The 13621-nt window shown below is 42.0% G+C and overlaps 1 protein-coding gene across 2 annotated transcripts in view; it reads left to right on the top strand.

Annotated features, from left to right (window-relative positions):
• Positions 1 to 13621, top strand: part of LOC135752256 (pregnancy-specific beta-1-glycoprotein 7-like) — a 79472-nt gene that overhangs the window by 49379 nt on the left and 16472 nt on the right. Inside the window, exon 1 of one of the 2 annotated variants that reach the window (XM_065270705.2) lies at positions 10472 to 10693. The exons of the other annotated variant lie outside the window; for it this stretch is intronic. Coding sequence (XP_065126777.2) covers positions 10612 to 10693 — 82 coding nt within the window. The 5' untranslated portion in view covers positions 10472 to 10611. Of the gene's footprint in view, positions 1 to 10471; positions 10694 to 13621 lie in introns of those variants that run through there. 2 annotated transcript variants of the gene reach the window in all.

Raw genomic sequence — 13621 nt, forward strand, 5'->3', positions numbered from 1 at the left:
CTTAGCCTTGGTGCGCGACCTAGCCTGGAGCAGAGCTCTGCGAGCTCTGGTCCAGGTGCGGTGACACCTCTGGACTAGTGCGTGTGCGGAGGGGACCGACACCTCAGATTCCGTACTGACAAAATTAGGTGGTTGGTAACCTAAACTACACTTAAATGGAGACATGCCCGTAGATGACACTGGCAGAGAATTGTGTGCGTACTCCACAATTGAGAGTTGCTGACACCAGGACGAAGGATTATTGGAAGCCAGACATCGCAACGCCCTCTCGACATCCTGATTGGCTCGTTCGGTTTGACCATTGCTCTGGGGATGGAACCCGGATGAAAGACTAACAGTCGCTCCTAACAATTTACAGAACTCACGCCAAAATTTGGACACAAATTGGGGACCCCTGTCAGAGACCACGTCTGTCGGGAGGCCATGTATGCGGAAGACGTGGTCAATGACAGCTACCGCTGTTTCCTTGGCTGATGGTAATTTGGGCAAGGGAATGAAATGAGTCGCCTTCGAGAACCGGTCCACTACGGTTAAAATCACCGTATTACCCCTAGAGGGTGGGAGGGCGGTAATGAAATCTAGCGAAATGTGGGACCAGGGTCTCGAAGGGACAGACAGCGGTAAGAGTAACCCATCTGGAGGTCGATTGGAAGTCTTACCAGTGGCACAAACCGAGCAAGCCAAGACGAAGTCGTGGACGTCACGAGCCATACCAGGCCACCAAAATCGTTGCTTGACTAGAAACCTAGTTCTATTAACCCCTGGGTGACAAGCAACACTGGAACAATGACCCCACTGGAGGACGTCTGACCGTAACCCTTCCGGCACAAACAATCGGTTCGGTGGGCAACGAGCCGGGGGCGTTACCCCTTCTAAGGCAGTCAAAACCTTCGATTCGACCTCCCATCTGAGCGCGGAGATAATGATGGTCTCCGGTAAAATGGGCTCGGGAGTAGCAGTACGATCGGAACGCTCAAAAAGATGGGATAAAGCATCGGGTTTAATGTTTTTGGAACCCGGCCGGTAAGAAAGTGCAAAATCGAAACGACCGAAAAACAATGCCCACCGAGCCTGCCTGGAGTTAAGTCTTTTGGCGGTTCTAATGTATTCGAGATTCTTATGGTCCGTCCATACAATGAAGGGTACACCCGACCCTTCAAGCCAGTGACGCCATTCTTCCAGTGCAAGTTTGACTGCCAACAACTCTCGATTGCCAATGTCATAATTAACTTCCGCAGGAGATAAACGATGAGAATAATACGCGCACGGATGCACCTTTCCGTCTGAGGATGTGCGCTGGGACAACACTGCTCCTACCCCCACCTCTGACGCGTCGACCTCCACTATGAATTGACGTGAACGATCAGGGGTGACGAGAATCGGAGCTGAAACAAAGCAGCTTTTCAGTTTGGCAAACGCAGCCTCGGCTGCGTCTGACCACCTGAACATCAAACTAGGGGAGGTCAAAGCGGTCAGAGGCGCGGCTAGTTGGCTGAAATTGCGAATGAAACGCCTGTAAAAATTGGCGAACCCCAGAAATCTCTGCAGGGCCTTGCGAGACTCTGGGGATGGCCAATCTACCACAGCCTTAACCTTCTCAGGATCCATGCGAACACCCTCAGTCGAAATGATGTGTCCTAAAAAAGAAACAAAGTGTGCATGAAAAACGCATTTCTCCGCCTTGACAAACAATCCATTCTCTAGCAACCGCAGAAGCACTCGTCGTACGTGTTGCACGTGTTCCTGGAGAGACGAAGAAAAAATCAATATGTCATCCAGGTAAACATATATGAATAGATCGACCATGTCTCGCAACACGTCATTAACGAGTGCTTGGAAGACCGCTGGCGAGTTCGTGAGCCCGAAAGGCATCACGCAGTACTCAAAATGGCCACGAGGGGTGTTAAAAGCAGTCTTCCATTCGTCCCCCTCCCTGATGCGGACCAAATGATAAGCGTTACGTAAGTCCAATTTAGTGAAAACGGACGCTCCCTGCAACCTCTCGAAGGCTGAAGACATGAGCGGCAAAGGATAAGTATTCTTTACCGTTATGTTGTTCAGTCCTCGGTAGTCAATACAAGGTCGCAGAGATCCGTCCTTCTTTCCCACAAAAAAGAACCCCGCCCCCGCTGGAGAAGAGGAAGGGCGGATGAACCCCGTTGCTAGAGAACTGGATATATATTTCTCCATGGCCGCTGTCTCTGGAATAGACAAGGAATATAACTTGCCTTTAGGCGGAGAGGTACCTGGCAATAACTCTATCGCACAGTCATAGGGACGATGAGGAGGAAGAGAATCAGCCCGAGACTTACTGAACACCTCCTTCAGGTCGTGGTACTCTGCGGGCACGTTAGCCAAATCCACTGCTTCCCCCTGAAACACAGACTCAGAAACATTAATGACAGCAGACAGGAGACAAGACAAATGACACTCCTCGCTCCAGCTAACCACAGATCCGAGACGCCAATCGATCCTGGGGTTGTGCTTATGGAGCCAAGTGTGACCGAGGACAATGGAAGTCTGAGGTGAGTCCGTGATGAAAAATGAAATCTCCTCTGTATGGTTACCGGATGTGACAAGGGAAACGGGTATGGTGGTCTGTGTGATGACTGGCAGTCTGTGTCCGTTGAGTGCGAAAGGTGCAATGGGGTGATTGAGAGAGGTGAGAGGAATGTTGAGCTTACGAGCAAACTTGAAGTCCATGAAACACCCCTCGGCCCCCGAATCCACCAAAGCGTGAAGATCAAGTGCGTGGGTGGACCACCGTAGTCTCACCGGAAGGAGTGTCGATGTAGATGAGGTCTTCTTGGCAGAGATCCCACCCGATAGTAGCCTCAGTTTTACTATCGGGCTTGGTCTTTTACTGGACAGCGCTGGATGTGATGTTCTTGGCTGCCACAGTATAAACATAGTCCCAGGGACCTCCGCCTGATCCTCTCCTCCCGGGAGAGCCGAGCTCGCCCCACCTGCATGGGTTCCAGATCTCCAGGTGGGCTGACCGCAATCTCTGCGCGCTGACGCTGAGCCTCCGGTCTGGTCGCGAGAACAGCTCTTCCTCTCCGTCTGGTGGCTTGGTCGAGTCGGTTGTCTACTCTGATGGCGAGATCAATAAGCCCATTGAGAGAAGTGGGGAGCTCAACGGCGCGGATCTCCTGTTGAATGCGGTCAGCCAACCCATGCAGGAAGTGATCCCACTGCGCCTCTTCGTTCCACTTACACTCCGCCGCCAGGGTGCGGAACTCGATTGAGTAATCAGATACGGACCTGTCCTCCTGACATAGGTCCGTGAGCATTCTAGCCGCCTCCCTCCCGGCGACGGAGCGGTCGAAGACCCGTCTCATCTCCTCCGAAAGGGCGTGGAACGAAGCACAGCAGCTGTCATGGTTCTCCCACACCGCCGTCCCCCAGAGGGCAGCCTTCCCCGTAAGCAGTGATAATACGAAAGTCACTTTCATTTCTTCTGTGGTGAACGTGCGGGGCTGCAGAGCGAAATGCAGGGAACAATGAGACAAAAATGATCGACAAAATTTTGGCTCACCCGCATACTTCTCAGGGATAGGGAGGCGTGGTTCGGACTGGGAAATCCCCCCGGGGACGATCGGCGGTGCGGGTGGCGTGGGAGGCGCAGCGGGTGGCGGTGGTTGTTGTTGTTGTGCCTGGAGGGCGAGCTCAGACACCTTCGTCACCATTGCTTGGAAAGCTCGACCCATCTCATCTATCGCTTTGTCTTGGCGATCCATACGACCAATGGCTCTCTGCAGGAAGTCCTCCAGATGAGATGGGGAGCGATCGCCTGCTGCTTCCATGATGGTCAGATCCTACTGTAACGACTCGTAGAGAGGAGGAAGCAAGTGCAGGCAATCAGAAATGGTTTATTAAAGATGATGGTAAATACACAGAAACACTGAAATAATAACTGAGTCCAGGATGTTGGCAATGGTGATCGATGGTCTACGGTGGCGTGAGAAGTGTTGGATGATGAAGTCGGTGGTGAATGTGAAGACGGTCAGTGGGTGAAACCAGGAACAGACCGGAACATACACACGGAGAACGACAACACGAAACACTAATCCAAACACGAACACGGGAGACAATGATCCAACCTGTGACTGCAGCAACGCAGAGTAATGATGAGGATCAGCTGGAGCGAGACAATCAACCCACAGGTGACAACAATCAACTAAACGAGCACATGGAGACTACGTGAGTACAAACACAAACACAAAACATGACACGGAGGAAACAGTGGATTTCCTACCGTGACACTCAGAGCCTGTAAATGAACTTCTATTAGCATTGCATTGTAAGCGAATCTTTCAAACATGGTAAGGAGCATCACATTTCCAGTTGACGTCAGAGGTATTCAGGCCAATCACAACATGCAGTTTAGCTGGCCAATCAGGGACACAGCGCTTTTCCGATCGTTGAGCTTTGTACAAAATAAGAGCTTTTGAGGAAGGCAGTATATCTGGACCTACAAAAATGTAGGGTTTGTGGAAAATAATGTGCTTTCTAACCATAAACCACACGAATACATTACATTATACCAAATGCACAAAAAATTCTTACATATTTAAAAGCATGCATAGACATTCACTGTAAAAGAATAAAGCCAGTATGTGTGCAGTAGTGATTGTGAGGTGGTGCTGCAGTATTAAGGTCCCACTCATTTTCCAGTTTGTTTCAATCACAAACACAAAAAAAGTCTTCACATATTTTTAATAACTAATGAAATCTTTACAACGGAGGATTTTTGGGACAAACAGTCAGATGATGGCCTGTCTATATAACACTGTACAGTACATCTAGACAGTTGTTGCAACATGGCAGAGGTGGAAAGAGTAATAAAATATTGTACTCAAGTAAAAGTAAAGTTACTCTAATAATATTTTACTTAAGTAAAAGTAAAGTTACTGGTCTAAAAATCTACTCAAGTAAAAGTAAAAAGTAAGTCATTTTAAATTTACTCAGAGTAAAAGTTACTTTTTTTTACAGCGGGGAGAGGTGGAGGATTCTAGTGGCTATAGTTCAAAAATGACAAGGGAATATAAATCTCAAACTAGTTGTTTTTAATTGTAGGAACATCTTTACAATTAAAGTGCAATAACAAAAAGTTAATAAAATAAAAAGCTTTTTTAAACTAAGAAACTTTTATGAAATTGTTTAATGATTTTTACATGTGAGTTATTCACATTTGAAGGTGGTCAGCAGCAAGTAAATACAATCACTATAGTAAGGTTGTAGTTGATGTATTGCTGGTTCATACATTATTTTATTGAACTATATATCTAGTTTAAATGAGAATATAATGAGATGAGTGCCATGGCTATATACTTTTGACACGTTTATTGTCTTTTAGCTTCCCTGACCTGGGTGCCTGATGTCAGACCTTTATTCTTCTCTCTCTCCCTCTCTCTCTCTCTCTCTCTCTCTCTCTCTTTCTCTGTCTCTGCAATGTCTAATGACCTGCGCATTCTCGAGGACGTTCTGAAGTTGTGTTTGACTTGACGCAAAGCAGCTAGACCTCGGAAGATAATGCGCATGGTATTAAAAACGCGTTGTGCAAACGAGCGGTAAAAACGGCCATTTCGTAGTCAAGAGCATGAATCCTACCTTTTTATAGTCATGAAACACTCGCTTCGCGTCAGTGGAAAGTGGTCGCTTAAATATGACCAGGGGTTTCTTTCATAAGATTTGAACTGAGGCGGGTCTGCATTAGCACGCGCCTGTCTCGTCCATCTCCATGGTTCTTTTTGTGCGTTCGCCCGCCCATCAATCATCCGTTGCGCGTCTTTATCACCTTGCTTTTTAAATATTTTTTACTCAGTAACGGATATGATTTAAAATGTAGCGAAGTACAATACTTTAAACAAAACATACTTAAGTAAAAGTAAAAGTACAGATTTTAAAAACTACTCAAAAAAGTAAAAGTACACAAAAAAACTACTCAATTACAGTAACGTGAGTAAATGTAATTCGTTAATTTCCACCTCTGCAACATGGCAAGAGGTTCAGGGCTTTATTTTGTAATAACAATTGGCTGAATGTACAGAATTCGACTTAATTAACGGTAAAATTTTCCTTAGGTATGCATTATTTTTCGATAACTGCAGTGCACACCTAACTGTGTTTGTGGTAACCATGGTATAAGTGGAATAATTGACTCCGGTCCTTTGAATTATTTGAAAACTTGTGGTGTTACCACCCTGGGTGTGCATTATTTTCTCATAATTCAATGGCCCGTCATCAATTATTCCTTAGATATTTTATAAGCTCATTTATTCAAAATAAAAACTGAGTAAAGAGACGAAGAGTATTAGTGAAGATCACTCACTCACAGTATCTGGATGATAGATCTGTGTTGTGTTATCAGCAGTAGCAGTTTCTTTCGTATGTCACAACTGACTAATTGAAATCAAGACTTTGTGATGTGATTTTTCTCTTTTTTCTGCTCGCTTTTTGTGATTTTATATGGCGTTTTATAAACAGTTCTTGGGATGAAATGTTATATACTTTTCTTGCGAAGTCTGTGGGTGAAAACTGTTGAACCACAAAACTAATAATAGCAGACAAAATTTCCTGATTCCTTATAAAGGCTGGGGGTTCAGTTTTAACAGATAGTCTGTCAGAGTGAAACACACGTCAAAGTAAACGATCTTTATACTTTACAGTCTGCCTTTACACTGTTAATGGACTTACTAACTTCTGAAAAATTCTGTGAAATGTTGATCATCTTTGGACTGATGCTGGTTTTGCTTCAGATTGGCTCATGTAAGCGAATGATCATCTCAAACTAAATGTTATGATGCTGTTTAGTCACATGTCTGAATGTACTAAAAGTGGTTTATTGCCTTTTAATCACAGGGAACAACTTTAGGTGCTTTAGCACCTGTCTTTAAATGTGCTAAACAGCACCTTTTTAAAATGTTGCTATTTTGAACCATAAGTTGTAACTACTTACACCTGCCACTATAGTACCACTTAAGAATCTATATAGCAAAATTTGACAAAGATGCTCTTTAGCACTTTAAAGTTGCTATACACTCATTTCTAAATTTGGATGATAATCTTTAACATCCACTTAACCTTTCTGTTTCAAAAAGGTTCTTATAAATGGTACTAAAGAAAGGGTTCTTAAAAAAACTTTGACTGAATGGTTCTTTTAGGAACCAGTAGTGTTCTCGTGCCGTGTGTTGAAACTTAGCCAATGAAGACAGTGTTGTAGTAAGGTTGATCATTTACTGTAACTCTTTTTCATTAGCATGTTGTGGTGAAAACTGTAACAAAACAATACATACATATGTCTCAGTTAATCATACAATTATAAATGTCTGTAAAAAAAACAATCACAGCAGTTCTTGCTGTAGTAACATGGCTATTATCATCACTGTTAGCTTTTTTATAACTTATCAAACATAATCTTTTTAGCAAAATCCTTAACAGGTGATATGTCTAATGTCACATAAATGAATTTATGACATTGCCTCTATGAAGGATTAAAGTGGATGCAATGGATTGTTAGTGAGACATATGACTTTCTCATGTTTTCAACAACTCACAGGAAGTCTCCAAACAGGCATTGACATCATCACATATTTAATTTGATCATGATGGCAACGAGATGTGGTTTATCGCGTTACACTGTGACCTGTACATTTTTGCCTGGAGCTGAAGCTTTTCATCAACCTTCTCAAGAATAAAATTATTAATATAACCCGCCAATCCATAGTTAAGGCCCTTTCGGTGACTTCAAGATGATATTTCTGTCTTTAAAAATCATCAATTTCCTCCTGTGAAATGTCTCCTATAGCACCTGTCACCGAATGTTGATTGTTTGTCCGAGTGAGTGGAGGGGGCATGGCTTAGCCATAGGTCAATTGTTCCTCTATGGCATTACTGAAGTGAAACGCTGTATTAATGCTGGGATTAGATGTTGCTGCATTTAACACTTAGTAGGACTGAGACTCTGGGATCAGATGTTCCACTGGTCAAATATAATGTTTGTCTTATACATTTCTTTATGTTCAAGAGTTTCATTATCAGTTAATTTGTAAGATGTTGCTTTGTTGGTTTTAAATTATGATAAGAGTAATATTTATACGAGTAGAACACGTTTAGGTTACTCACATAACCATGGTTCCCTGAAATAACTGGAACAAGTGTTGCGTCAGTTTACTCCGTAATTAAAGGCTATTGGTTAACGTCTGTAAAAATTACAGACCAATGGTGTTCGAACCCGTGATAGGGCGAGGCTTACGCTCTATATAATGTGGGTTAGAATGCCATTTCACTTACCTCATTCGACTGAAGCGCAAGCCGAATAAAGTTCGCTTCGACAAATGTATAGCACGGCCAGCAACACAATGTTTGTTCCCATTTTTTTTTAGGGAACCATGGTAACGTGAGTAACCTAAACGTTCCCTTTCAATACAGTTCACTTCGCATTGTGTCAGTTTGTTGATGCTATGGGGAAACATAATCCCATCACGCCGTACATATACAATGTTTTAAAGTGCCCTGAGTAAAAGCACTATATAAACATAATGACACGGTGGATCCTTTAACGCACCAGGATGCGATATAACTTAGCGCCGTGCAGTGTAATACAAGAGTATGAGTATGATGGTAAGCTAACCGAATGCACCGTGATGCATACATAAATACAACAGCGGGTATACTGTACAGGTGAAATCAACGAGTGCAAGGTGATGCATGTGTGTGAGTTTAAGCAGACAGAACCTGCGGTTGTAGGGCAGGGAAATCTAAGCTGTAAAATCTGACAAACGTAGACGGCGATGACCAATATCAAAGATGGAAATCCCTGTAGACCAGTGGTTCTTAACGTTATTCCTGGAGGCCCACTGCCCTGCATGTTTTGTATGTCTCTTTTATTTGACAGACGTAGTTCAGTTCATGGAGATCCCTTCTAATGAGCTGATGATTTGAATCAGGTGTGTTAAATAAGGGAGACATACAAAATGTGCAGAGCAGTGGGCCTCCAGGAATAACGTTAAGAACCACTGCTGTAGACCAAGCCCAAGATGCAGCCATAATCCAAAAATAGCACGCTCTGACACCGAGTGGACATTGCTCGTTCAGGGAGGCATATGCCAGAGAGATAGACTCAACAATCCATTTAGATAACCGCTGTTTAGTAACGGTATACCCATAAAGTGATCTGCAAAGCTCACAAACAGCTGGTTGGACTTACGAAAAGCGACAGAGCGGTTTGTGTAAATTCTTAGCGCTCTGACAGGGCAGAGAGAGTTAGGAGGCTGTTCGCCGTCCGCCGGTGGGAGAGCAAGTAGAGAGACCACCAGAACCCTGAATCGCGTAGATAAAACTTTAGGAATGTAAACCTGCTCTTGGTCTAAGGATTGCTTTGCTATCGTTAGGACCGAATTCAAGACAAGATGGGTTGACGGAGAAAGCGTGTAAATTGCCTACTCATTTAACTGATGCTAAAGCCAGAAGGAGAGCGGTTTTAAACGAGAGGGCTTGTAAGTCCGCCTGTTCAAGCGCTTCAAAGGGTGGACCCCGTAAAGCTTTCAGGACCACGAATAGATCCCAGGGCGGGACCGTGTGCAGTCGTTTAAGGAATTTAATGATGAGGTCAGACCGGCTATCGGAGCGTGTTTCGCTGCAATCGCGCTACATAGACTTTATGTGTAGAGGACGCGCAACCGTCATCCAACAACTCCTGTAGAAAGGAGAGGATGTGTTCTGTGTCACAGGGTCTAAGCTTTTAACTATGCACCAATCAGAGAAAATAGACCACTTTTGAGCATAGAGGCACCTAGTGGATGGGACCCACACAATAACACAGGTGTAGCAAAGAATTGCTTAACTGACACCTATTAAAACACAGACATTATAAGTTAAATCAGGTACATAATGAAATGAAATTATAAATATATATTTAATAGTATCAATTTTAATTTCTTAAACATGCACTTCTGATCCTTAGCATCCTCTCTACATTTGATCTAGTTCTTTCTCTAAATCACATTTTTTCTTTTAAAATCGACCTCTTGCAGCTTCTTTCCTTAGCTATCATTTTTGAGCCAAAAGGAAATTGAGATGTTTGGTTATATTAAATCATATAGGACATATTATAACATATAGAACATGTTACTATTGGCACTAATGTAACATTTCCGTTCTGCACTTCTTGAAACCGATATAACCAGAGTAAATCAGTTTTGGGTTAATCAATCCAGAGTTCAGGGTTAATCTGATGGTAAATTAACCCAGCTTTCTGGAATACATCCCTGGATATGTCACGACTGACCAATCAGAATCAAGAACATTGTGTTGTTATTTTTCTCTCTTTTCTGCTCCCTTTTATACTGTAAATGTATTATTAAAGGAACGTGCAAGTGATTTTATATGGTGTTTTATAAACATTTCTTGTGATGACATGTTTTATACTTCTGTTTTCTTGCCTATAGTCTGTTGGTGAAAACTGTTGACCAATAATTTCCTGATTCTCACTATAAAACTGTGAGTCCGGAGTAAGCAGAAGTGATCTGTCAGAGTGAGACACACGACTGAATAAAAGATCTTCATACTTCACAGTCTGCTTCAGGACTCTGTCTTTACTCTCTTCTGATGGATTTACTATCTTCTGGAAACTTCAGTAAATTTTTTATAATCTTTGGACTGATGCTGGTTCTGCTTCAGACTGGCTCGTGTAAGTAAATGATCATCTCAAACTAAATGTTATGATGCTGTTTAATCACATTTGGGCAGCTATACAAAAAAAAGATGGTGCTAACTAAAAGTGGTTTGTCTTGTAATCATAGGGGAACCCCTTTAAGTGCAATAGCACCCATCACTTAACAGCACCTTTGTCAATTGGCGTTATGTAGTACCATAAGTAACACCATTTGACAAAATAGAACTGAGATCAGATGCTCCACTCATCAAATATAATGTCTGTCATATACATCTTTTATGTTCAAGAGTTTTAATTATGTGAGTTAATTTGTAATATGTTGCTTTGCTGGTTTTAAATAATGATGAGAGTAATATTTATACCAGCAGAAAACATAAAGGGTGGTTTCCCAGGCAGGGATTATCTTACTGCCTTACTAAAAACATTATTTGTGTGCATTTTGAGGCAAAACAAAGAGTACTGATGTATTTTAAAATATGTCAGTGCAAGTTGTTTTTTGTTTGTTTTTTTAAGTCTAGGACTAGTCTAATCCTTGTCTGGGAAACTGCCCCTTAGAGTCTATTATAATAAAACATGTAGAAATGGGTAACACTTTATATTACGACCCGCAAAGTACTGCGTAATTAAACCGAATTTACAGCGTACCTATTTGTAACAACAGAGTACCTCTACAGTACGTACTTGTAGGTGTAAGGGAACAATATTTTAAGTTTGGGGTAATAAGGGGTTAAGAATATGAAGAATTATAAATTATTTATTCTCTAAGTATTTTATAACTACAGGGTACCTATTGTAATATTACGGGGTATGTATGACTTAGTCAAGTCTATGGGGAAATTATGTATTCATTTTTTATGATTTTCTTGTGAATTTTTCATATTGACTACTGAATGTTGTATACAGTCGATGTCTACAAGCCACACCGGCAAAAAAATATAACAGCACATCACTTTTATTTTAGTAGTCTATATTACTTGCTTTTAATAACAAAAGTCCAGCTGATTTAATGTGGCTATCTTTTTTTAAGGCAAGTACCCTAAAATAGCAACTTATTCCCAATTTACCATAACTCTAACATTTGCGGACATATTTGAAGTGGTGCTTTGCAATTGGATATGCTTGACTCTGAAACTCTTTTATTTCAAATGACACAATAATGACCACAAAGCAGCATGCTATCTTTTGTTTTGTTTTTTTAATAGGTGTTATCATTGGTAGAATAAAACTTTGCAATATGTGTAAACACAAGTATTTTAGCCAAATAATTTATGCAATGGCAAACCAGAATGAAACAACAACAGATGGGTATCCAGCTCGCGGTAAAGCACATGCGACTAGATGGGTACTGCGCAGGTGTAGAGCGCGCACCCGCCAGCAGGAGGTTTGCTGGAACGCGTCGCAATCCTGAGGTGAAATTTCTTTAAGAGGTTTTAAAAACGTTCTACACTGTGGAGTACGGCTGCGATTGATGTGAGCAGGATCCACATGCTGGATAAGGTGACTGGTTTTGTTATTTCATGACTAATGCATTTCAAACAATGTTTTTTTCAAGAAAGTTGCCAGCTAACAGTAGCAGCAGGTTAGCTAGCATATAAGTTAGCCTAAAGTTAATAACTGGCTCAGAAAACCAGCTGCACAGTGAAGAAACATTTACTGAAGGCTTTCATTTATGTTTTTTCGTATGTAATGCAGAACAGCATTTGTGAGACGACATCAACTCAACCTCCGAGTGGACAAGAACACCAACAGAGGAAGCCAAGCCGCAAAAACAACGAAAAATTGCCATGACTTTTTATTTGAAATAAAAGTTTTGTGTTAATAAAAATGAAGTGTTGGCTTAAATATAGTGTTGTAAAGAAGTTTTGAAACAAGTTATTTAAAAATAAAAATAACAATTTTCTGTATGCTTATGGTATTTACCCTATAACATTTATAACAAGAGGTGAACAAAGCACCACTTTAGTTTACAGCCCGCAAATTGTCATGGTTCTGCCATCTTGTCCTTTTTATCTAGTCTTGTGGCAGAATCATGACAGACCCATGTTTTGTGTGGGTTCACGTGGTCTTAGTATTGGTTTACTAGACCACGTGTTCCCTGTGTCTTGTCTCTTTTACCCCGCTCCCTTGTCATCCTCTCCTCATTATTGTTTGATTTATATCACCTGCTCCCCTCTTGATGTGCTTGTGCATTGTTTCTGTGATCCTATGAGTATGCTGTCTTGAAGTCTTGTAGTGTTATTGTATCCAGTCTAGTTCATTGTTTAATGTTATCCTGTTTAATGTCATAGTGTAGTCTTGTGTCTTGTACAGTTTAGTGTTCCTTATATAATCCTGTTTATGTTGTTTTGCCCCCTCGTGGGTTTTGTTTTTGATTTTTGTACATATAATAAAAGTCTTTTGTTAGCACCTGCCATCTGCACTTGGGTTCCTCCTTACACTCCACCACCATCCATAACACAAATATAAGAGTTACCTAGTAAATACACAGTACATGCACCACTTTAATTTCCAGCCTGCAAAGGTAAGAGTTACCTGGTACATACACAGTACAACAGGGTAATAAGCACCACTTTAATTTCCAGCCTGCAAAAGTAAGAGTTACCTGGTACATATGTCACAGGTTGGAGAAGCGGACCGCCCCTGTCGCGGGTCACGCTCCTCCTAGTTCCACCCCGAGGAGGTCCCAAAACCACCCCAATGACCAGACACACAAGGGATGAATAATATTAAAAATGAAACTTTATTAAATATTAAAATAGGGGGAATTAAATATTTAAAAGGACATCATCAGTCCTCAAGTCTTCATAGCGAGGGGGGGCTGGGTAGGCCTCCACTCGTCGAGGAAAAGGTTTCGTGGCTACACACTCAAGGGTGTCCCACTTTATAAGATTCTCCAGTCCACACTCCACCGTTCTCAACAGCTGACTCTCCTCACGACTCCTC

This window comes from Paramisgurnus dabryanus, chromosome 16 (assembly GCF_030506205.2).
Source record: "Paramisgurnus dabryanus chromosome 16, PD_genome_1.1, whole genome shotgun sequence".
NCBI lineage: Eukaryota > Metazoa > Chordata > Actinopteri > Cypriniformes > Cobitidae > Paramisgurnus > Paramisgurnus dabryanus.